This window comes from Grampus griseus, assembly GCF_964374135.1.
Source record: "Grampus griseus genome assembly, chromosome: 3".
In the NCBI taxonomy this organism is placed as follows: Eukaryota; Metazoa; Chordata; class Mammalia; order Artiodactyla; family Delphinidae; genus Grampus; species Grampus griseus.
The window spans coordinates 130,121,483-130,146,465 of record NC_139019.1 but is presented as its reverse complement, the minus strand read 5'-3'; the positions used below and the strand labels follow the sequence as shown (position 1 = coordinate 130,146,465).

At 42.3% G+C, this 24,983-nt stretch overlaps 1 protein-coding gene across 1 annotated transcript; it reads left to right on the top strand.

Moving 5' to 3' along the window:
• Positions 1–280: 280 nt before the first annotated feature.
• LOC309820308 (uncharacterized protein) lies at positions 281–734 on the top strand (the record flags this gene model as incomplete). Its single annotated transcript, XM_082650978.1, has 1 exon — positions 281–734. The coding sequence occupies one exon, from the start codon at positions 281–283 to the stop codon at positions 656–658; it is 378 nt and encodes a 125-aa protein (XP_082507104.1). The 3' UTR covers positions 659–734.
• Positions 735–24,983: the final 24,249 nt, after the last annotated feature.

Genomic DNA, 24,983 nt, shown 5'->3' with positions numbered 1-24,983 from the left:
ACCCAATGCAGCCAAAAATAAATATTTTTTTATAATTAAAAAAAATAAACCCCACAAGGCTTGATGTAAAGATTATGTTAACACAGAGTGGTCAGGGCCCCACCAGCCCACCAGTGGAAAGAGACTGGCAGAAAGCAGAGCCTGAAGAGGGAGAGATAGAAGAAATGCTGATGGCTTTCTCTGAGCCCCTGGATCCACCCACACCTGATGCTGGTTTTCCTCAACAGAAAAAAAAAAAAAAAAAAGAAGAACGGAGCAGGCCGGAGCCGCTGCCATCGCCATGACCCGTGGTAACCAGCAGGAGCTCACTTGCCAGAAGAATATGAAAAAGCAGAGCGACTTGGTTAAGGGAAAGCGCCAAGCTGACGGGCTTTCTGCTGCCGCCACAAGCAAAGGGACTCAGAGATCATGTAGCAGAAACAGAAAAAGGCAAACGAGAAGAAGGAGGAATCCAAGTAGCTTTGTGGCTTCATGTCCAACCCCCTTGCCCTTCGCCTGTGTGCCTGGAGCCAGTCCCACCACGCTCGCGTTTTCTCCCGTAGTGCTCACAGGTCCCAGCACCGATGGCATTTCCTTTGCCCTGAGTCTGCAGCGAGTCCCTTTTGTGCTTCCTTCCCCTCAGGTAGCCTCTCTCCCCCTGGGCCACTCCTGGGGGTGAGGGGGTTACCCCTTCCCAGTGTTTTTTATTCCTGTGGGGCTCACCCCAAAGTATTAAAAGTAGCTTTGTAATTCAAAAAAAAAAAAAAAAAAGAACCTTTTTTTTTTTTTTTTGGTGAAAAAAAGAACCATCCAAAATTGATTCTCCAACAGACAGCATCAGCAGGTAAAAACTACAGTGGTTTCTCTGTAGATCATACATTCACAAGGTATTATTACCTTAACAAGTGAGAAAGCTTCTGGTATATTTTCTGTAATAATATCCACTTCACAGTGTAAACAGGTACTATTATTGTGTTCACTTACAATTCCAGAAGGAAAGGCACAACTCGGCAAAACAAATTTTTTTGGATCCTAAAGTCAGGTGCAATTACCGAGAGATAGACTTGAGAACAGTCGCAATCCACTTTTCCACATAGAAGGGCAAAGACTTCACCCAGAAATGTGGGTCTTTCTTTCTCCTTCCTTGTTAAATCCTCAAAAGTAATGCTTCATCATCTGCTTAATATCACATAGACAAAAGAGGGATTAAGAAAAAAAGAATCACAACAACATCTTGAACTTCCAGTTGCTCCCATCAAAACATCAACTCTTAGGTTTACAACTGGGCCTAGGAACACTTCAGTGGTCATCAAATAAGAAAATAGAGACTATAGCTACAAAAATAACACATGAATGAGGTAGATAATTAAAGCTTTCACATCCACTACTTGCCTGTTCCAACTTGGTAGCCTTCATGCAATACTCAGAAGAAAAAATATATATATTCATAATTACTTGGCATAAGTCACAATCAAGGAACTTCTGGTACAAATTAGTATAAGAAGTTATTAGTTACTAGACTTAACTGAACTAGGGGTTAAGTCCGGAGAAGTGAAAAAGAAACATCATTCCAGGTAGGAATGCTTGGCATATAGTTAAGTGCTCAATTATGATTTTTTAATGAATTGTTAAGGAAATGGAATGATAGAAGACCATATATGTTTGGGGAGAACCAAGAGACCAATTTGACTACAGGGATCTCACTGAGACTCTGTACACTTTATTTTTATTTTTTCTAATTTTATTGAAGTATAGTTGATTTACAATGTTAATTTCTGCTGTACAGCAAAGTGCCTCAGTTATACATATATATATTCTTTTTCATATTCTTTTCCATTATGGTTTATCATAGGATATGAATATAGTTCCCCATGCTACACTGTAGGACCTTGTTGTTTATCCATTCTATACATAATAGCTTACATCTGCTAACCCCAAACTCCCAATCCATCCCTCCCTCAGACTCCCTCCCCTCTGGCAACCACACCTCTGTCTGTTCTCTATACCTGAGTCCATTTTGTAGTTATGTTCATCTGTACACTTAAAATGTGGAAATTGTATGTTATGTGAATTGTATCTTAATAAAGCTGTTTAAAAAACTGTCAAAAAAACCCCAGTTATTCAGGTTATTACATTCTCTCTGTTCATTAATCCAATATAATTGGATAACTTAAAACCAACAGTCCAACTAATAAAGAAAATAAAATCAATAAGATTTGACAAGTACACGACAGCAGGAAAAGGAAAGACAAAGCTACCTCCAAACTCAAGTTATTGGGAGGAAGTAGGGACGAGAATGGACAAAGGGAAGTCTATAGGAAGAGTAAGTTTGGGAGGGAAAGTAATGAGGTTGGTTTTGGATTTCGTGAACTTAAGATTCTAGGATGACATGAATGGAGCTATATTCTATAGGACATAGGAAACATAAGATCAGGATCCATGGGAGAAAAGATTTACCTCCCATAAGTGCGATTCGTGCTAACACAGAGGGGTGTGTCAGAGTTCAGTGCAGGGAACCAAAGTCACTCTACGTGTCAAGCAGAAGGAGATTTAATACAGGGAATTAATTACTCAAAAAGAAAAAAAAAAGAGCACTGGAAGGCTAGAAAGGGTAGAAGTCAGGGGGTCTCCAAGAGACTGGGGAGATCAATGACATGCTACCATAGCTGCAATCCCACCTGCTGCCACCCCTGCGCCTAAAGCCCCTGGAGGCTGGTGAGTAGGCGTTGGGATGCTGAGTGAGTCACCACGGCGGCCTCTTAACACATTTCCACCACCTTGACTCTCAATGGCCATGGCTGCAGAGAGATCTCATGCAAGGGCAATGAATTGGGGGAACTTATCTTGCATCTGGAATCCTAGCTGCAAGAAAGATGAGTTACCTTTCCAATCTCTCCAGGTAGAAGGAAGAGGAAATGGCAATTGAGAATGCCAAGGCATGGCTTCTACTACAAGGGATATATGAATACGATGACAGACTAGGTAAAAGAGCAACTAATTCTCAGTGTGATCACTGTACAGCTTTCAACAAGTGCTTTCACACACTGAGTCTGTTTCTCCATCTCTAAAATGAGGCAACTGAACTAAGCAATTTGTAAGGTCCTCTTCAGCCCAGCTCTTTTAGATGTCTGTGAAAGCCACGCAAGTCCTGACCTAGAGTTAAACAATTTTCTTCCTGGGAGTATTAACTTCCCAGCCAACAGACCAGCCCCACACATTTGAACATAATCATTAAACACCTGGCAAGAAGTGCCACCCCACATTCAGTTTAGTAACTCACATTCCAGTCCAATTACTGTGTGCTTCATAAGCAAGTACTTATTAGAATACAGTTGTTTCTCTGAGCAAGCAGTATTTTTAGAAGGGAAATTACAATGATTATCTTCCAGATATAGGCATGAATAATATAATTATTCCTCCTCTCTCCTCACTGTTAACGTTTCCCTTCCAGGCTGTCTTAGATGGGAGGCTTCTCGCCAGTGGCTCAATGCAGTCACCTTTCCCACTCTGGACCCTTTTGCCCCTTCAACTTAGGATCCTCCCTATCTCTTTATCAAAACACATCTGTCCTGGGTCCTAGAGGAGCTTAGGGATTTGACAAGGGTCCTACTTATTACCTCTTCTTCTCTGACTTATGACTGCATGTGAAGTTGGAGGGAATTTGGGGGGAGAGACAAGCAGCACACTGACAATGAGGCAACTGTATGGTTTGGAGCATCTGTGACCTCTCTCTGGGTCTCTGAATCCCCACCTCTACATTAAGAGGATTGGATTAGACCAGGAATTCTTAACCTGGGATACATGGGCAAGCTTTGGGGGATTTAAGGATAAGCCTAAATTATATGAAGTAGGTCATGTGTGTAAGGAACATTCGTGTCCCCAGTTTCTATTTGGGGGAATAATGTGGTCATATCAGCACCACAGCAGAGCAAGTGATCTAGCTAAAGCAATCAGTGCTCTCTATTTCCTGGCAAGGGTACTGGTTTGGAGACGAGCATGTGCCTAAAACTTCCAACCAGATCCAATCTTGTGACTTTTATTGGGAATGCTAAAACAGAGACATTCTTTCCTGCTAGACATATACTATTAAGAATGAATTGCCAGGAGCTTCTACCAGCCATCTTGGAACCCACAGGGGAGCCAGCCTTGGGATAAAGCTGACACAGTAGGAGGCAGAGCAGAGAGACAGAAGAAATGAGTCTTGGCGAAATTGTTGAAGTGCTGGATCAAGGTTCACCTGATAACCCTAAAGTTTCTAATTACATAAACCAGTAAATTTCCTCCACTGTTTAAGCTGCTCTGAATAGGGCTTCTTCTGTAACTTGAAATTAAAAGCAACTTAAATGATAGGATTATGTTTATCTGTGAAATGCTCTAAGGAGAGAAGCCACAGTTTTCAGGAGATCTTCAAAGGAATCTGTGACCCTCCAAAATATTTTAAATCCTTAAACTAGGAAAATCTTTAAGGTCTCTTTGCAGCATTAGCGTTCTGAAATCTTATGACTCTATGAAATTCTAAATTGTTGGTTTGACTGATAATGTGTAACTCACCCATTCTAAAAATAGCTTTTTTAGAAACAAAGTTGATTTTTTCCATTACAAAAAAAAAGATGCTTATTACAGAAACTTGTAAACTATAGGAAAAAAAACTAAACAGAAAGACAACCACTGTTAATATTTCTGAAGTTTCCATGCAATATTTTTATTTTTCTATGCATAATCTTAGGGAGATTTTCATACAGCTGAGTTTACACTATATGTGCAATTTTGTATCACACTTTTTTCACTTGACATTATCATATTGTTCCCACATCATTATAAACCTTTTGTAAACAGCCTTTTTTAACGACTTCTTAACATTCTGTTGAATGAATATTCTATAATTTACTTTATCGTTCCCCAAATGTTTGGCAAAATGAGGTTGTGCCCAGGTTTTGTTTTTGCTTGTTTATTTTCTTGGGTTTTTTGTTCTGTTTTGTTTTTGCTATTCTATTTCCTTTTATAACAGAAGCCTCCTTGCTGAACGTCAAGGAAGGAGGCACTGGTCCTGGAGTGCCTATCACGATGTCAGACCTCGTGGGGAAAGAGGTGGAGTGCCATCTGGACACGGGGCAGCCTCTGCCTGGCCATGGAGACAACTCCTGGGTCCTACATCAATCCAATGTTAAGCCACCTCTGTCCCTCTCATACTTCTTCCATTTGGATGGGGCGCCACAGGCAGCATTCCTGGCCTCTCTCCACCTTGAGATGGAGTGTCTGCCCTGATCGGTGAGCTTGGGAAGGAGCCCCTTTCACGGAGGACCAGCACAGCCCTCTGTTCCCTCCTCGTTTTTAGCAGGTCAGGCCCCAGTTTGGGCAGCTCTGCAGTGATCCAGCTTTGTCTGTAACAGGGTGAGCAGTCTCATTCTGTTGTCCAGCAATAAAAATTCCCTTTAATCTCCAAAATCTGTCTGATTGGGATAAAGGTGATATTTTGGTCACCTATCTCCTTAGGTTTTGTCTAATTTTTCCATTGGTTCAAGCAAGGAAGAAGGATGCTATTTTTCCAACCCCTTCAAAACTACAACTAAGACAACAATCTCCTCCACTGTTGCTGAATTTCTTCTGTCCTCATCCCACAAGCAGGCTGTTGGGATTTGGGATTCTGTTTAGAGGACTTAGCTGAAGGTAAAACTTCTTGCTACCTGTGGATCTCGGCAATCAGTACTATGCTCAGACAGATACCACAGATAATAGAATTTACTATTATTTACAACAGCCACTCCTGTTTCTTGAGTGGTAATCATGCACCCTGCATTGAGTTAGATGCTTTACACACTTAGTTCAGGCTAACAAAAAATCTATGAGGCAGGCAGTCACCTCCATTTTACAAGTGAGGAAGCCACAGCTCAGAGAGGTCCCGTAACACCCAGACTCACACCGGCAGCAGTGGCCAGGCTAGGATCCACACTTAGATTAAAGCCCATGCTGAAAGCCCATGCTCTTAACCTCTTGGCAGCCCAGTGGGTTCCTCTGAGGAGGGGTCAGGACAGGGGGAGGCAAAGGAGGAAGGACCCCCATACTCCCTCAACACTCAGGCCAGGGAACTGCACCAGGCTCAGAGCCCCAGCAGAGCCGTTATCTTTCCCGAGGCCACCTCCACAGGGTCAGTGTGGTTTAAAGGGAACTGCGGCGGGGGTGGGGGGGGGTTGCTATTTATTTTGGGCTTCTGTTTTTTGCGGTAAAATTCATATAACATAAAACTCACCGTTTTAAGTTGTACAATTCAGTGGCATTTAGTACATCCACAATGTGTGCAATCACCACCTCTATCTAGTTCCAGAACATTTTTATCACCCCGGAAGCATACCTTATTACACAGTCATTCCCCATCCCCTCCTCCCTCAGCCTCTGGCAAGCACTCACCTGCTTTCTGTCTCTATGGGTTTACCTTTTCTGAATATTTCATAAGAATGCAATTACCTGTAGATTTCTCATGGGTGATAATAGCTCACAACTCACTCATTCTGTAGCTAGGGAAGCAGTCCTCAAAGCACAGGGTAGAAAGAATTCTCCTCTCGCTGCCTACCCTGACTTCCTACTTTGCCACTGAGCTGAGCACCCACCCCCTCTCCCTACCTCCCTTATACCTTCACTCTAAAAAACAAAAACTTTCCCAACCAATGAACCGATGACTAGGAAATCTAATGACTCAACCCTTCTTCTCTTGGCTCAAGAAGGTCAAGGCCAAAATGACAGAGTTTTAATCACAGTTTCAATTTCATTACTTGTGATTGGTCCGTTCATATTTTCTATTTCTTCCTGGTTCAGTCTTGGAAGGTTATACCTTTCTAAGAATTTGTCCATTTCTTCCAGGTTGTCCATTTTATTGGCATAGAGTTGCGTGTACTAGTCTCTTAGGATGCTTTGTATTTCTGCGGTATCTGTTGTAACTTCTCCTTTTTCATTTCTAATTTTATTGATTTGAGTCCTCTCCCTCTTTCTCTTGATGGAGAAACAGTACGGAGGTTCTTTAAAAAACTAAAAGTAGAATTATCATATGACCAAGCAATCCCACGACTGGGCATATACCCAAAGAAAACCATAATTCAAAAAGACACATGCAGGGCTTCCCTGGTGGCGCAGTGGTTGAGAGTCCGCCTGCCGATGCAGGGGACACGGGTTCGTGCCCTGGTCCGGGAAGATCCCACATGCCGCGCAGCAGCTGGGCCTGTGAGCCATGGTCGCTGAGCCTGCGCGTCCGGAGCCTGTGCTCTGCAACGGGAGAGGCCACAACAGTGAGAGGCCTGCATACCGCAAAAAAAAAAAAAAAAAAAAAAGATACATGCACCCCAATGTTCATTGCAGCACTATTTACAATAGCCAGGTCCTGGAAGCAACCTAAATGCCCATCAACAGATGAACGGATAAAGAAGATGTGGTACATATATACAATGGAATATTACTCAGCCATAAAAAGGAACGAAATTGGATCATTTGTAGAGACGTGGATGGATCTAGAGACTGTCATACAGAATGAAGTAAGTCAGAAAGAGAAAAACAAATACCATATATTAATGCATATATGTGGAACTTAGAAAAATGGTACAGATGAACCAGTTTGCAGAGCAGAAATAGAGACACTGATGTAGAGAACAAACGTATGGATACCAAGGGGGGAAAGTGGAGGGGGGGCAGTGGTGGTGGCGGTGGTGGAATGAATTGGGAGACTGGGATTGACATGTATACACTGATGTGCATAAAATGGATGACTAATAAGAACCTGCTGTATAAAAAAATAAATAAAATTCAAAAGTTAAAAAAAAAAAAAGAAGACCAAAATGGCACTGATTATGTCAGAAGTTCAGCAGTCCAAATAGCCTGGGCTCCTACAGGAGTCCTCAGTCAATGAGCACACAATTCCACTGTCATGTCCACTTCCACCCATGCTAGCCTTCACCCTTGGCATAGGAGCTCTGAACACTGTATACATTCTTAGAATGTGTTATCTCTTCTTTCAAGATGAATTCAAGTCTTCCTGAAGTAGCTATGGAAGTAAACAGTGAGCCTGGTTCATCATTCCTGTCTGTGAATGGAGAAGGTTGGAGAAGGCACAGGAGAGCTTCAGAGTTACTCAAAATGAGACTGCCAGAGTACAGAGTAGGAGAGGCAGAGAAGGACTGACTGATGGGAAGTCAGGACCAATGAGGCCAACAGGGATGGAGGGATTCTGTGCTGGAAAAGGACTTCTACATCTTTCAGGACCATCCTGTGGAAATATGAATTGAGACAGAGACCACCTGGCTGTCTCTGGGAAATTATACAGGCACACAGCATTTCCCTGGAATTTCTCTCCTGCTCTGCACCTGACATGAAGAAAAAGGTATCCACCAAGGACTTATAAATTCCAAAAAGTTCCTAGGTCGGTTCCAAATTCTCTGCATCTCAGCCCAACAAGAGAACTACCTATATTCACATGACAGAGAAGAGGAAGGAGGGAGCCGTAACAGGAGAACTGGGACAGATGAGACACAGCAGCCCTTGGTCCTACGGTGTCCCCTCCTGCCTTTTCTGAGTAGCATTCTGTGAACCTGAATGTCCAATCAGGATCATGAAGGCTTCTCGCTCTCATTAATCGTAGAACTCATGTCACGCCCACCACCATCACCCACCCCCAACATACACACACACACACACAACCCTCCAGTATCACTAAGTCAGTAGGCAAACACCCAGGATCTCTTTGGGAGGTTACCATTCAATGGATTGAAAATACAGAAATGAGTGTTCTGTAGCTAACAATCCTAACCCTAGAGGCTGAACTGGGAGCACAGAACACTCACCCCTCCACTGACACCCTGTTTCCTAGGGCTGCCACAACAAATTACCACAAACTGGGAGGCTTAAAACGACATAAACTTGTCTCATAGTTCTAGAGGCTAGAAGTCCAAGATCAAGGTATTGACAGGGCCATGCTCCCTCCAAAATCTCTAGGGAAGAATCCTTCTTGGCCTCTTCTGGTTTCTGGTGGTTATTAGTAACCCTTGCCGTTCCTCGGTTTGTGGCAGCATCGCTGCAATCTCTGCCTCCGTCTTCACATGGTGTTCTCCCTATGTGCCTATGTACACATGTCCCTCCTCTGATAAAGACACTAGTCATTGGATGAGGGCCCACCGTAATCCAGCATGAGCTCATCTTAACTTGCAAAGACCCTATTTCCAAATAAGGTCACATTCACAGGTTCAGGGAGTTAATATTTGAAGACATCTTTTGGGGTAACATAATTCAACCCCCCACACCCTCTAATAAGGACCAAACCAGAGGCCTGTGGCATGTTAACAATAGAAAGAGTTCCTATTATCGGTTCCTTGGACCTCAAAAATATATCAATACTACAAAACAGAAGTATTTATTTAGCACTTACCAAGTGCCAAGCATTGTGCTATTTTACATGGATTTTCTTGTTAATCCTCAAATTGACTCTGTGAAGTAGGAACTATTATTAGTCCCATCTAAAAAGTGAAGAAATTGGAGCTTTAGAAAATTAAGTAACTTACCCAAGGAATATAGTGATCGATCCAGGATTTGAACCCAACTCTCTCTGACCCCAAAGCCCACCAAATTTCTTCCATGCTTTATTTTTCACGCCAAGCTGTGCGATTTGGGGCAAGTAAGTACCCCTCTCTGGGGCTTCAGTAGCCCTATCTGTAAAAATGATCAGTTCCCCTAGTTTTCTAAGGGCTCTTCCCGCTATGAGTCCAGAGCTCTTTGAGTCTTTTCACCCAGGGTGAATAACCACTCTGGCCAGCTGCTCCACTTTTAAAATCCACTGCAGAAAGGTCTGCTCCCTGACCCCCTCCCCTCCCCTCCCCTCCCCTCCCCTCCCCTCCCTTCCCCAGCAGCCAGACATCTTGCAGACGTCATGTTTATGCATGATTCAAATAAACAGGACTGCAAATAACTTTTCCAAACTCCAATACCGGGTTCTGACAGCCTCATCAGAAGCAGGAATCATTTCTAGCTGCACATACACTTCAGAGAGAGCCTAACTGACCCACAGGGAAAGACCAGCTCCACCAGCAACACACATCTTTACAGCACTTGGGGAAAAAAACAAACAAACTTGGATTTCTAATTTGTTTCTCATCAGCTGTATGCTTCTGGAGCTAAGCAAGAACCATCAAGTATGCAAAGTCTTTCACTTGACTTAAATGAAAGTTCAGGTTCCAATTCCACATTTCCTGACCCCCTCCTCCTGGCATTCTTCCTCTGCTTCTCACTCCACTTTCCAACTAGGCCACATATGTGGGGCTCTAAACATCACCACAGGAGAGAAGCAAGCAAGGGAAGGGGATGGGGAATAACTAAAAGATTAGGGGCAGTAAAGGAGCTGGTGGAAACATAAAGAACATCACTAAGAGGAGCTGGACCCAAAATGATCACAAAATCATAAGATGAATCACATTTATTGGATGCTACTGGTTTCAGGCATATTTTCTCTTGTAAAGCTCTCAGCAATTGAGAGGCTGCTATGTATGGTCCCACTTTACAGATGAAAAAACCAAGGCTCAGCTAGTAAATGAGATTCAGGACCATGTGTGGCTGATTCCAAAGCCTCTTTCTTCTATAATCCTGGAGCCCCCAGGGACCACAAAGAATAAAACAGTCCCTGTTTTGCAGTTTACACTGCTCTTGGTGTCACAGCTGCCAACTTCCAAGAGTATATTCTCTACTTTTTCTCATGGAGGAAGAGACAAGATTTTGCTTTAATGAAGCAATTAACAGATAAGATTACCTCAGATCCGGAGTCTCAGACAGAATCAACGCTTGTCAAGAAAGTGGTCATCTTCACTCTCCGCTCTCCTCCCTCTGGCTCCTGCGGCAATGTCAAAATCAAGGACTAAAGGATTGCTGAAACCTCTTGAAGTGACAAGATTTTACTCCCCTAAGCTACACTCCCCATCCCCTCCCAGCAAAGTTGCACGTTGTGCAAACCTACGCTCACGTCCTGGCTCCCTGAGCCTCCCTCATCTGTACGGTGAGGGTGACACTGCTGTATACATCCTGAATCCCACAGCTCCTCACTCCACCAATCCCTGAGGCCCTATCCAACCCCAATCTCCTGCAATAGCCACCTAATTTATCTCTTGTCTTTCACCCTTGCTCCCTTTAGCCACGCTGTCTACCCAGCAGACACAGCGATCCTTTTAAAATGTAAATTAAGTCACGTAACTGTCTTGATCAAAACCCTCCAGTGGCATCTCATCATGCCTAGAATTTAAAAAACGCGTTGTCGTGGGGTAATTCCCTGGTGGTCCCGTGGTTAGGGCTCCACGCTTCCACTGCAGGAGAGCGGAGAATGAAGATGACCACTCCTTCCAAGCGTTGATTCTGTCTGAGACTCCGGATCTGAGGTAGTCTTATTTGTTAATCACTTCATTAGAACAAAGTTTTGTCTCCTCCTCCATAAGAAAAAGTAGAGAATATACGGTCCCGTGGTTAGGGCTCCGCGCTTCCACTGAAGCAGGTACAGGTGACCAGGGAACTAGGATCCTGCATGCCACGTGTCTCAGCCAAATAAAATAAAAAATAAGATAAAATAAAATAATAAAATAAAACAAAATACTCTATGTCGTGGTCTCCAAAGCCCACTCCTGCCTGCTTCCCTTACACTCTCCGCCTTGATCCCTCCACGCCAGCCACGTGGGCACCTTCTATGGATAGTTCCTGAAACTGCCAAGTCATAGCTGTCTGCACTAGCTGGTTCTTCTGGCCGGCATTCTCTTCCCCAGAGTTTCACACGCTTCCTTCCTCACTTCATCTGGGTGTCTACTCAAATGTCCCTTCTCCAGAGAAGCTTTCCCTCGCCTCCCCAATTGCAGCTTCCCTAGCAAACTCTAAAAGCTTCTTTGCCTCATTTTTTTCAGAACATTTATCACTACTTAAAATTTTACAGGAGTATAAATTGTTATGATTGGTCACTTCCACTAAAATATAAGCTCCGTGACAAAAGAAGTCTTGTCTGTGTCGTTTATTCAATACTTGTCAAACAGTAGGTGCTTAATAAATATTAGTATAATGAATGAATGAATGAGACCACATAAGTTTTGGCAAAGACTGCTAGCTGTCTCCAATATCCATTCTCCCCTCTTCCTTTAAGTAATCAAAACCCCAAGCTGTAGTTCAACACATTACCACCCACCTAAAGACTATGTTTCCCAGACTCCCTTGCAGCTAGGTGTGTCTGTGTCACTAAGTTCTAGCCAATTAGGGTTGCCAGACAAAATACAGGATGTCCAGTTAAATTTGAATGTCAGATTAACAACCAGTAATTTTTTACTATAAGTATGCCCCAAATTATAAGTCCAATAATTTTTTTAGTATAAGTATGCCCCATTAGGACAAAAAAAGTATTGGTTGTTTATCTGACATTCAAATTTAACTGGGTGTCCTATATTTTTGTTTCCTAAATCTGGCAACTCTATGGCCAACAGAATATAAGAGAAAATAATGTCCACAACTCCGAGGTCACACCCTTAAAACTAGGGGACATGTCCTCACTTTCTTTTCCCCTCCTTGTTGGCTGAAACACAATCGTAGAGGAGGTGTGAGTCATCTTTGACCCTGTAGACCAGGAGTCCAGGCCTCAGGCTGATATGATAGAACAGTGCTGCTCTGCTCTCCAGATCCACCTGCTAGCTCAGACTTGTACATGAGAGAAAAACTACCTTCTGCTTCATTAAAGCCTCTGTTATTTTGTTCTCCATTAAAGCAGCTAAATCAATATCAGAACAAATGCAAAATTATGAATTATGGTAATTTGTGTGTCTGTTAGATCATCAGAAAGCCTCAATAAATGTTTATTTCCTCTTCTCCTCACTAACAGCGTTGTCCCCTCTTTACCAAATTTCACAGCCCTGTTTTGAAGGAATTTGGCATCTTTATGCTTTATCAGCAGCTCTTGCAAGCGCAGACTGTTTCAAAGCGGGGCTGCAGGAATTCAGCAGCCATCAGAGGCTGTGCACCCTCTTGGCCTCTGAGGAGAGGGGCTCAAGGTGAAGCTTATTCATAGGGTAAAATTAGGCAAAGGGACCAATAAGATTTTCAGTTCTCCCAGCACTGATTGCCAGCTGCCTGGAGAAGCTCCGGAGTTCCCTGACACACAGCTCTGAGTCCTGGAAATACTCTCATCTATGGAAACCCAGGAAAAAGAGAAGCAGCTGAGAGTCCTTCTGCACAGGGGTCACCATCAGCTCAGCCACAGTCACAGATGCCCAGACCGGGGAGGAACCTCCGGGTCTCCGTGGCAAGTGCCCTCCTCCACGCCCATCCACTGCTCCCCACACCTTCAGATGGCTGGTCTCTGCTCCAATGTCACCTCTTTAGAGATACCTCCCCTGGCCACTCCATCTAAAGGAGAAGCCCCGTCACCCTCCATTCCTGCCTTGAACTTTACAGCATCTATCTCTTCCTATTGATATTATATATCTACTGGGTTATCGTCTGCCTTCCCCACTGAAAGGTAGGCTCCCTGAGGGCAGGGAATTTGTCTCTCTTATTCACTGCTTCACACCCAGCACCTCAGACAGTGCCCAGGCGATGAAGAGGTACTGGATAAATATTTTTGAATAAACAAATAGAAGACAGATACGCGTACAGATATAGATCTAGATGTAGATATAGATCTAGATATAAATATAGACATATCGGGGTCACCAACAAACCAAGCAGATTTTACCAATGGCTTCCAGCACAGGGTGACAAGAAAAGTGACAAAACCTCCATGTGCATGATAATACCGATGTTTCGTTAAAGAAAACTCAGCTTTTAGTGTAAGGTTTGACTCCCTATTGACATAGAAACCTCTGCTGGGTAGAGATAATGTTTGCACAGAATGTGAGAGCCAAAGGCATCTGAAGTTCAAGTCCCTGATGGGGAAAGAGAGCCCAGAGAGATGATGGGGTCACACTAACAGTAGCAAGTAATATCTACAAAGCACTTTTTAGTTTTGGAAGCATCTTCACTTCCTTATTTCTCACTTGATCCTCACAACAATTCTACTGGGCAAGTGGTGGTAATATTAATAGCATTATATTATTTACAATTGCCAAAGTATGGAAGCAACCTAAGTGTCCATCAACAGGTGAATCGATAAAGAAAATGTGGTATATATATACAATGGAATATTACTCAACCATAAAAAAGAATTTAAATTTTGCCATTTGCAGCAACATGGTTGGACTTGGAGGGCATTATGCTAACTAAGTGAAATACATGAGACAAATATTGCATGATATCACTTATATGTGGAATCTAAAAAACCACAACAAACAAGTGAATAAAACAAAAAAGAAGCAGACTCACAGATATAGAAAACAAACTAGTGGTTACCAGTGGGAGAGGGAAGGGGGAAGGGGCAATATAGGGGTAGGGGAAGAAAAAGGGTTATTATGGGACTACATGAAATCATGTGTTTGAAACTTGAAAACTGTAAAGCAGTATAGAATTTAAAGAATCTTTCATTCAGTAAAAAATAATACAATGCAATAAAATAAAATTAAAATGTTGGTAGCATTATAATTATATTGAAATACAATAATTAACCTCCTGAACTGTGCACTTGAAAATGGCTAAGATGGTAAATTTTATGTTATGTGCATTTCACCACAACCAGAAATTAAAATTATATATGGGTATATATATAAAACTATTAGCCACAACTCTATTTTGTACATAAAGCCAATAAAGCTCAGAGAGGCTGTGATTTGTAAAACTCACACAGTAAGGGATGTGTGGGGAAGCCAGCCTCACATCAGGACTTGCTCTGGACCTTTCCTACAGGGAGAGGGAAACTTCACAAACATGCCAAGAACCAACCTCAAGCTAGAAGATCAGTGCCCTGAGTTTTCTAAGGAAGCTTCTAATACACTTAATCCAGCACAGCTGTTCATGCAACTCTGCTGGAGAGGCCTGCCTCCTGCGTGATACTGTGCCGAGGGGTAGCTGATCCAACAGACAACAGCTCAGTACAGACTTGCGTGTCATTTACTCTCATTTCATGACAATTAATTTGCTTGGGGACCAAGGGTGTTCAGTAGTTACATTAAGATGCAAAGAAAAAGTAAACATTCATGCATTCTTTATCTCCTCATTTCAAGACAGATAAGTCCCATCAGTGTCTGCAGAAGATATTCTCATTGACATTGTTTATCTGTTCCACTTGACTCCAAATTACACTTGAGAAACAAGAACTATCATACCACGGTGTTTTTATAAAGCAGTGATGACTACAGGGGGCCAGATATTGAAGAGAAAACATCTAGCCTGAGATTCTACTGCAGCATAAACTCAGTGAGATATGGCACAAAGAATCAGGCCCAAACATGCAGGAGAGCAAGAAAGCCTTCCTGGAAAAACCCATCGGGGCTTGAGTCCCTGCTTAATATGCAGCACTGTGCACGCTGGATTTCATTTCATGTGCCAACTTTGCTCCAACATCTAAATCACTGTGTTAAGAAAGAGTCTGAAGGCTAATCAGAAGTCACAGTCATAGCATGGAGCATAGGACATCATAAGTACCTGTGTTCTGATCCTCCTCCAGCTCTCCCACCTCACTTAGATCATGCATCTCTCTTTCATACCGGCTGTCTGGTCTTGATTCAATATCAGGCTGCTCAAGATAGGGTGGCAAAACGGTTAACTTTGGAACCAAAGAGAGTTACATTGGAATCTCAGCTCCATCACTTATCACTTACATGACCTTGGGAAGTTACCTAACCTCCCTGATCTTGTTTTCTCATCTCACAAAAGGGGAATAATATTGCCGACCCCATAAGATTGTTGTGTGAATTAAATGAGATATTTTGTGCAAAGCACTGGGTACAGTGCCTGGTGGCAGCAAGGGTTCAATAACTGGGCTATTCATGATGCCCTATTATGCCTTGCACTGTTAACCCCAGAGCACATTTTCAATAAGCATTTATTAGCGGTTATCTCAGGGTCATGAGAATGAATGATCTCTTGGTTGGTTTTTACTGTACTTCACTCAACACGAATTATGCTTTATTGAGCACATATTATGTGCTAGACCCTGCTGCACGTGGTTTGTGTCTCAACTCATCTAATCCTCACACAGTCCAATCATTCTGTGGGTGGGGGGAACAGGAACACGCACCCGGGCAATCTGGCTCCGGCACCTGCCCTCTTAACCACTACTGCCTCTGCCCAGGAGCAGCTGCTACTTGTTTTGTAACCAGAAAATCAAAATATTTTAAAAACAATTTAAGATAGTAAATACACACTTGTTGAAGGACTGTCAGCTCTCATCTGAATTTGCAAGAACCTGATGATTGAGAGATTGACACTTCTTTTTAATTCAGTTGAAAATTACTGAGAGCAGACTGTCAGGTACGAAGCAAGATGCTGTGGGAAATATAATAGAAGAAATGATGCCTTCCCTTCAGGGCCTTTAGATGTGGAAGGTGAAATATTATTGCTAGTAGCTGACATCCATTTACTGTGTGCCGTGTGCCCAGTCACTGTGCTAAACACTTTGTCTACATTATCTCATTCAATACTCATGACAAATCGATGAAATAGGTATGATTAATGCCCCCATTGTGCAAATGAGGAAACCAAAGCTTTTACATCTTAATAACTTGCTGGAGGTTCCAGGAAGAAAAACCTGCACAGGTTAAGTGCCACGTGGCTGCCACAGGCAATGATTCACATCCATCTTTCTCTTCCCCACTGTCTTAAAAAGCAGGCCACCTGGTGGGTGCTTGAAACATTACTGGCAAAGTGAATACCCACTTTTCAATACACTCTCATTGCTAAATATCCGTGCATTTACCAGACATTAAAGTTTACATGCACATGATTACAGAGTTAGTGAGTTCTAAAGAAGTCCACCTTCAGAGTTTATGGGTCTCTTCATACATCCTCCCCACCAGCATCTCCTCTTCCACCTTCAGCATTTGGAGATGGGCCTGAAATGGAAAAGACATTGCCATCTCCCTGCTCTCACCTGTTAATTCTCAATTTCAAGATGTTCTATTACACCTGATTTATGGTCTGACAGAGCTCATTCTAGCCCACGACCTTGAGCTTGTCAAATGCACGGGGGAAAATTTACTAACGACTGTGTTCATCTTAATGCACTGTAGGGAATTTTTTAAGTGAAAAAGCCTCAAGAAGCAGGGACATTTCAAACAGCCAATTATGAATAACAATCGTTTGATGGCTGAGCACTGTAGATCTTCCAGCTCATTCGGTTTTCATCTAATTAAATCTTTCATTTCCACGGGCAGCGTGCAGTACAAACTTGTGTCTGCTTTTGTCAGCTGGAGATAATCAATAGCAGACATGTGGATGCATTTCAGCATTTATTAGCAGCTCAATCGGAAGTTGTTTTATTTTAATAACATCCTTGCCTTTGTTCTGTTCAGGATAAATCGACAGCTTTGATGAATAACAGACAGAAAACTGGTTTATATTATCCCATTAAGAGTAAAGAAATCAGAGAATGAAAGGGAGCTGAGAAACTGAAAAACACTTTAAAGCTGTATTTTCCTTGTTATCAAGAAAAGGGAGAAACAAAAATGCCTTCCATTCACTCTAAAGTATCATCAAACGTATTTGACTTCAGCTAGATATCCCTTCCAAGACCAAAACAATAAATTCCCTCATTCTGAAGCTTTCTACCACTTTTATTTGCTGATCATAGTTAGTAATTCTTGGTTAATTTCCACTGGAGCTGCAATATGGATCAGAAAGGGGAGAACCAGGTACAAAATGTCATTCGTTCACCAGAAATGAACCCAAATGCCCAAAAGCTCACATCCTGAAATAGCAGGCACAGTGGCAGGGGTCGGATGCCTTACAACAAATACACAAGGTTCACCATGGTGAGGCATTTACAACAGCCCGCTGCACACCTTGGTCAGTGGAATTTAAACTGATCTGTGGGCCAGAAGACCTCTCTTTGAAATCTCGCTTGGTATAGCCAACCATTTACTTGACAGTGCCATGAAATATCTCTCAGGCATCTCAAATACAACATCTAAAAATCTGAATGTTTTGCCACAATAAGACACCACTTCATACCCATTAGGATGGAGGTTATCCAAAAACTTAATAAATAACAAGTGTTGGCAAGGAAGTGGAGAAACTGGAACCCTTGTGTACTTTGAGTGTGAATGTGAAATGGTGCAGCCACCGTGGAAGACAGTTTGGTGGTTCCTCAAGAAACTTAAAATAGAACTACCACATGATCCAGCAATTCCACTTCCAGGTATAAACCCAAAAGAAGTGAAAGCAGGGGCTTGAACAGATATTTGTACACCCATGTTCGTAACAGCATTAAATAACAAGCAATAAGCAAGAGCTGAAAGGTGGAAGCAACCCAAATGCCCATCAATAAGCAGATGAATAAATAAAATGTGGCATATACATACAATGGAATATTATGCAGCCTTAAAAGGGAAGTTCTGACACAGCCTACAGCACGGATGAAACTGGAAGACACTGTGCGAGTGGAAAAAGCTAGTAACCAAAGGACAAATACTATACGATTATATGAGGTACCTAGAGCAGTCAAATTCATGGTGACAGAAAGCAGAATGATGGTTGCCAATACTCGGATTTTTCTTATTGTGGTAAGACATATATTACCACAATAAGAAAAATCTGAGTATTCTAACGCCCAGATATAGTTGCCCTCTGCTATTTCCCACCTGAGCATACAGTGCATCCATTCACTCAGGGGCTCCAGCCAGAGAGCTGGGAGCCAGTCCTGGTACCTCCACACTCAAGCCCCGAGCCCTCCAGGCATTTCTCCACTAGCAGCCACACTGGGCTTTTACAGGCCTCAACCGGGTCCTGCTACCCTTCAGCTTCAAGCTTCCCCTTGCACTCAGAATCCAACGCGGACTCCTCCCTCTGAAGCCAAGTGACCTTGCCAAATTCTTGTGCCACATCCTCCCTCACTCTGTACTTCTGTGCTTCTCCTCACACTCTGTACTTCCATTAGTTCCTCAAACTAACCAGGTTCCATCTTCACGCAGGGCCTTTGTCTGGAACATTCTCCCCTCATCCTTTGCAGGCCAAACACTCCTTAGACTTTAGGCCTCAGCATAAATGGAACTTCCTCAAGGGTGCTTCACAGCTGCCACATTGCAAAAAGAATGCCTCTTCTCTCCTGTCAAGTGCTCTCTTAGCCCCCTGGCACTTTCTGCATGCCTCTATCTGTACATCCCTCACTACCCAGGAGACGGTCAGATGCCTGAGGTCAGCGCCCAAGTCTGCCTTGATCCACAGTCCCAGCACTTATTGCAATGTCTGGCACATAGTAGGTATGCACTTGTTGATGAGTGAATAAACAAAGGAATGCATGTTCTTTTAAATCACCCAAACAACGGGAAGCAGAAACCCTGCCTTTAACCCAAACAGCCCCCACCTTTTACTTTCTTAGACACCCAGACAGGCCTTTGTACAGTAACGTGAAACACGTCCCACCTCCACTATCCCACATACCTGCTCATAACCATTGGCACTGGACGCTCGCACCCAACGGCACCCTTACAAAGGGGCCTTGCTTTTCCTGAGATGGGGCTGAGTGACACCTGTCGAAGACAAGGTAATTGCTTGAGTTGTTTCCTGCAGTGATACAAATCCACTGACAAGTGCCACACAGCTGTTCCCATACTCAGTTTTCAATGGCGCACTGCCTGCTGTATTAGTGAGCAAGTCCCTTGAAACAACATGAGGTCCGCAATATTGATGGAATATAAAATTAGGTATGTAGCTGCCAAGCACCCCAGAAAGGTCCCGATTCCTTACCTCAGCAGTAATGATGAAGCTGGAGGCTCCCCGGCCATTCTTCCTCCCTTTGGCAAGCATCTTCCCCTAGGTAATGCTCCAACAAACAGTAACTTGGGTTACAGTGATGATGATTATTATTATGGACTCTATTTTATTCTCATTTAATTAGTAATTATTTTAACTTACATGGCTGAAGAGCTGCTACAATGGGCGTTTCCTGGCAGTCAGGGGTTAATTCTCCAAAAATGCAGAAATATGGGCTATTTTCAGTTCAGCCGTTAGACGCTGTAGTGATGAACGCCTCTCACTGCCATATGGTGTGGTCTAAACCTAGTGTCTTTTCACAACAATAGTTTCACTTCTATTACCATTAGAGAGAAATATGTAAAAACAGTTTTCTCTCTAAACAGAGCTCCCATGCCAGCAGGCCCTAGAGTACCCTAGAGAAGGAAAGCAAACAACCCTGCAGCACAGGTCGGGGCCAGTTGCTTTCTGCGCCCCCCTCAGGGATGCTCAAGTTTACAGCTGATATTGAATTGGCCATAAAATGCACATGTCTTCTTTTGGACTCACGAATCCGGTAACGAACCAGGGCTGAAATCCCAAACCCATGGGGCTCGCTGGTGGTGGATGCATGTGAAGCTACCTGGTTAACACCCTGTTTTTGCGTTTTTGACATTTAGGGGTGGCTTTATTTCTACAGATGAATATGCTCTCCTCAAATCACTGAATCCAGGGAAATAATAAGATGAGGCTGGAACATCTTTTTGTGTCATAAAGTAAGAAAGTCCTCAAACGATGAAGAAATGTCAAAAGGACACAGGAAACAACTTGCAATGGCTCCCACTGGCCAAATCTGGGACATCGTGAGCATGAAAAGAAATACTGATAGCAACAGATTAGTATACAGTGAATAAAGTAAGTACTCATGAAGCTATACCTATAGAAATAAATGAATAAATAAATTAGAAAAGAAAGCTCTTCTTTATAGTAAACTATAAATGCAAAAGAAATGATGGTTATTAGAAAATCACCATTTACTAACCATCATAGTAATGTTTAATTCAATCAAGAAACATCAAAGGATGCTAAACTCTAGTGGGTGAGAGATTGATGAGGAAAGAGATACTTACATAGTCTCAAAGTATCTCCTCACAAGATACTTATTAATTACAAAGAGACTTTACAATAATTTTACAGTAGAGACACCTGGCAGACAGCAGCACAATAAGTGAATCAAAGTTAAAAATACCAATAACCAGGGACTCCTCTGGTGGTCCAGTGGTTAAGAATCTGCCTTCCAGTGCGGGGGATGCAGGTTTGATCCCTGGTCGGGGAACTAAGATCCCTAATGCCGCGGGGCAATTAAGCCTGTGCACTGCAACTATTGAGCCAGTGTGCCACAACTAGACAGCCCATGTACCACAACTACAGAGCCCACGCACTCTGGAGCCTGTGCACCACAACTAGAGAGAAGCCCACATGCTGCAACAAAGGAGCCTGCGTGCTGCAATGAAAGATCCCGTGTGCTGCAACTAAGACCCGACGCAGCCAAAAATAAATAATTTTTTAAAGAAAGATAGTAACTTAACAAAAAAAATACCAATAACCAAATAGACATCGTGTGCCACCCTGTGGGGTGTGATTAAAAGAAAAAAAAAGCATCTGTGACATTCCAGTCAAAACACATAACCTGAGTCTAACCATGAAGAAACTGGTCAAGACCAAACTGAAGGAGATTCTACAAAATGACTGGCCTACAATCTTCAACCATGTCCGCGTCACAAAACATAGGATTACCACATGATCCAGCAATTCCAATTCTGTATAAATACTCAAGAGAAGTGAAAGCAGGGACTTGAACAGATATTTGTACACTCATGTTCAGAGCACCAATATTCACAGTAGCCAAAAGGTGGAAGCAACACAAGCCTCCACTGAAGGGTGAATGAATAAACAAAATACGATATATTCATACAATGGAATATTGTTCAGCCTGGAAAAGGAAAGAAATTCTGAAACATGCTATAGCATGGACGAACCTTGAAGACATTATGCTACATTAAACAAATCAGTCACAAAAGGACAAATAATGTATGATTCCCCATATATGAGGTGCTTAATAGAGTGGGAAGATTCACTGAGACAGAAAGTAGCATAGTGGTTGCTAGGGGCTGGGAGGAGGGAGAAATGGGGAGTTCGTGTTTACCGGATAGAGTTTCAGTTGGAGAAGATAAAAAGTTCTGGAGATGGATGGTGGTGATGGTTGCACAACAATGTAAGTGTATCTAATGCCATAAAAATGTACACTTAAAATAGTTAAAATGGTAAGTTTTGTGTTGCATATATTATACCTCAATTTAAAAAAAAAGTATTCAAGCTTTCGAGTCAAACCTGGGTTCAAGGGCTGGGATGAGGAGATGGGTAAGCTTATGGCTCTGACAGTAATGATAGTTTCACAGGTGCATAGTTATCTCCAAACACCTCAAGTTATATATATTAAATACCTATAGCTTTTTGTGTGTCAGTCATACCTCAATAAAGTGGTGAAGAAAAAAAAAACCTGGGTTCAAATTCTGACTGTGCTACTAACTCACTGGGTGACCCTTAGGAAAGTTATTTAATTTCTTTGAACCTCAGCCTTCTCATTTATAAAATGGAGACGATATTCAAGCCTACAAGATAGGATGGTTATGAGGCAGAAGATAATACATTTAGCACAATGCCTGGCACATAGTAGGCAGTGGATAATATTAGCAAGATGATAAATGTCCCCACACATGAGATAACATGCTACATGTTTTTAGAGGACGAAGCTACTTTGGTGTGGTTGGAGTATGTGGTGCTGAGCGAAGGTACTAGAATGAAAAGCAGATCTTTTATGCCAAGATGAAGAGTTTACACTTTGTCCTGAAGCCTGTGAGGAGTCACTGGAGGATTGTAAGCAGTGGAGGGAAATATTAGAGAAGAAGAGAGAGAGGACAAAGACATCTGTATATTTCACTCCGTCATAGGCTTTCTCCTCTCCATCCACAAAGATAATTAACACCACTGGCTTCAGGGAAAACAAACGATTAACAGAAACGCCACATTTAACACTCTCACTTTGCAGCAAACACCTTATCAGAAGAGGGAACTCGGATATAAAGAAGTAACGAGCCACGTAACAAAGTTAGGCTTAAGCACAAACTCCAAAAAGATGGCTCTGCCTTTATCTCCCACTTGAATCACTGGGTGGAGGGTACAGGAGCTTCCCGTGCTTCTATGACTTAACCAAGGCTTCCCACTGCCTTCTCCATCTGTCCCCTAACCCGTGCCAAGCTTCCTTTGGCCCCTTAACATCTGTGATGAGCAGGGCTGGGGCAGAAGCATTTTGCTCCGGTTCAACCTGCACATCAAGAATGGCGTCACATAACCTCATCTCGTTTCAGTGTTCTAATGTGGTCACATTTTCACCACTGTCACTGAATGTCATTTTAAATAGCTGCTCTCTACTGATTTTTCTCTCCATCTATAATGCTTAAGCGTTTAGGTGAAACTCAAGGTAATGAAAGTAGCCAAAAGCACACATTTCTCCTGGCTAAGCTGCATTTTTCACCTGGTTCTGCTCAGTACTCTAAATGAGATTTTTTATTTTACTGGGTTTTTTCCTAATTACCTAAGTAATATACGTTCCACCTAGAAAATGTCAAAAATATAGAAAAGCAAAAAGGAAAAATAAAAATTACCTATATTATCAACCAGATATAATATGCTTAAAAATACTGGTATACATCCTTCTAGGTTTGTTTTTTTTTTCCTAGTTTTCTATGCATATTACTACTTGCTCTTTTTAAAATTGGACTCATGTTGTACATAGTGAAAAACTTATGTTTTAAATAATAACTAGTAATTAGTCTTAACACTTCACATTTTATGTCATTAATAGCAATATTGTGAACCTATCCCTATGTCATTCAAAAATGTGCTTTAACGACTCCATAGCACACCATCACATTGTGTGTATCAGAGCTAGGATCTCCGCTGTCCAAGTTGTTGCCTGCACAAACTGGTAGGCCTGGCGTGGGGTGGGGTCCCCCTGGAATAAGAGGAGCCTTTTTTCTAAGTCACACAATGGTGTGCATTTTAGCTAGAAAACGCCCAGGTACACAAAGGGAACATAACCTAGCCAGTTCCCCAACATTGGAATGTTTTAGGTCATATCCAGTTATCTTTATTATGAATATCTTTGTACATATCTTGTTAAATCAAAGAATATACAATTTTTGAGACTCTTGTTAATGTTGCTGGACTGCTCTCCTACCAAGTGTTTCAGAGTGTTCTTTTCTCTACAACTTTCCAATTCTGGATGTTTCCCTTCTTTTTAATCCTGGAAAATTATATATGTGACAGGTACACACTTTTAATGTGTAACTACTTGATTACTAGGGAGAATGAATATTTTTAAATGTTTATTAGTAATATGTATTTCTTCCCTTAAAAATGCTCTATCCATATTTCTTGCCTGTTTTTCTACTGCAGTATTGGTCTCATTGATTGTAGGGCTCTTTGCATTTCAAGAATGTTAACCATTTATCTGCCATATATATATATTTTTTTTAATTTATTTTTGGCTGCGTTGGGTCTTCGTTGCTGCGCGCAGGCTTTCTCTAGTTGCGGCGAGCGGGGGCTACTCTTCGTTGCGGTGCACAGGCTTCTCACTACGGTGGTTTCTCTTGCTGCGGAGCACAGGCTCTAGGCACGCGGGCTTCAGTAGTTGTGGCACGCGGGCTCAACAGTTGTGGCTTGCGGACTCTAGAGCACAGGCTTAGTAGTTGTGGTGCACGGGCTTAGTTGCTCCACAGTATGTGGGGGATTTTCCCAGACCAGGGATCTAACCCATGTCCCCTGCATTGGCAGGCGGATTCTTAACCACTGCACCACCAGGGAAGTACCCTGCCATGTATTTTTTAAACTTTTTCCCCAATTGTACATTGTCTTTCCATTTTTGCTTTGATGTTTAAAAATTTGTACATCATTTTTAACTTGGGAGTAATCAAACCTGTCGATCTTTTCCTTATGTCTTCTGCCTTTGATATTTAAAAAGGCTTTCTCCATTCCAAGTCAGATTGATTTCACCCATATTTGTTTAATTTTTTATTATACACCTCATAACTGCAACCTAGGTTCTTTTAAACTGGGTTTGGTTTATGAGGTTCACAGTC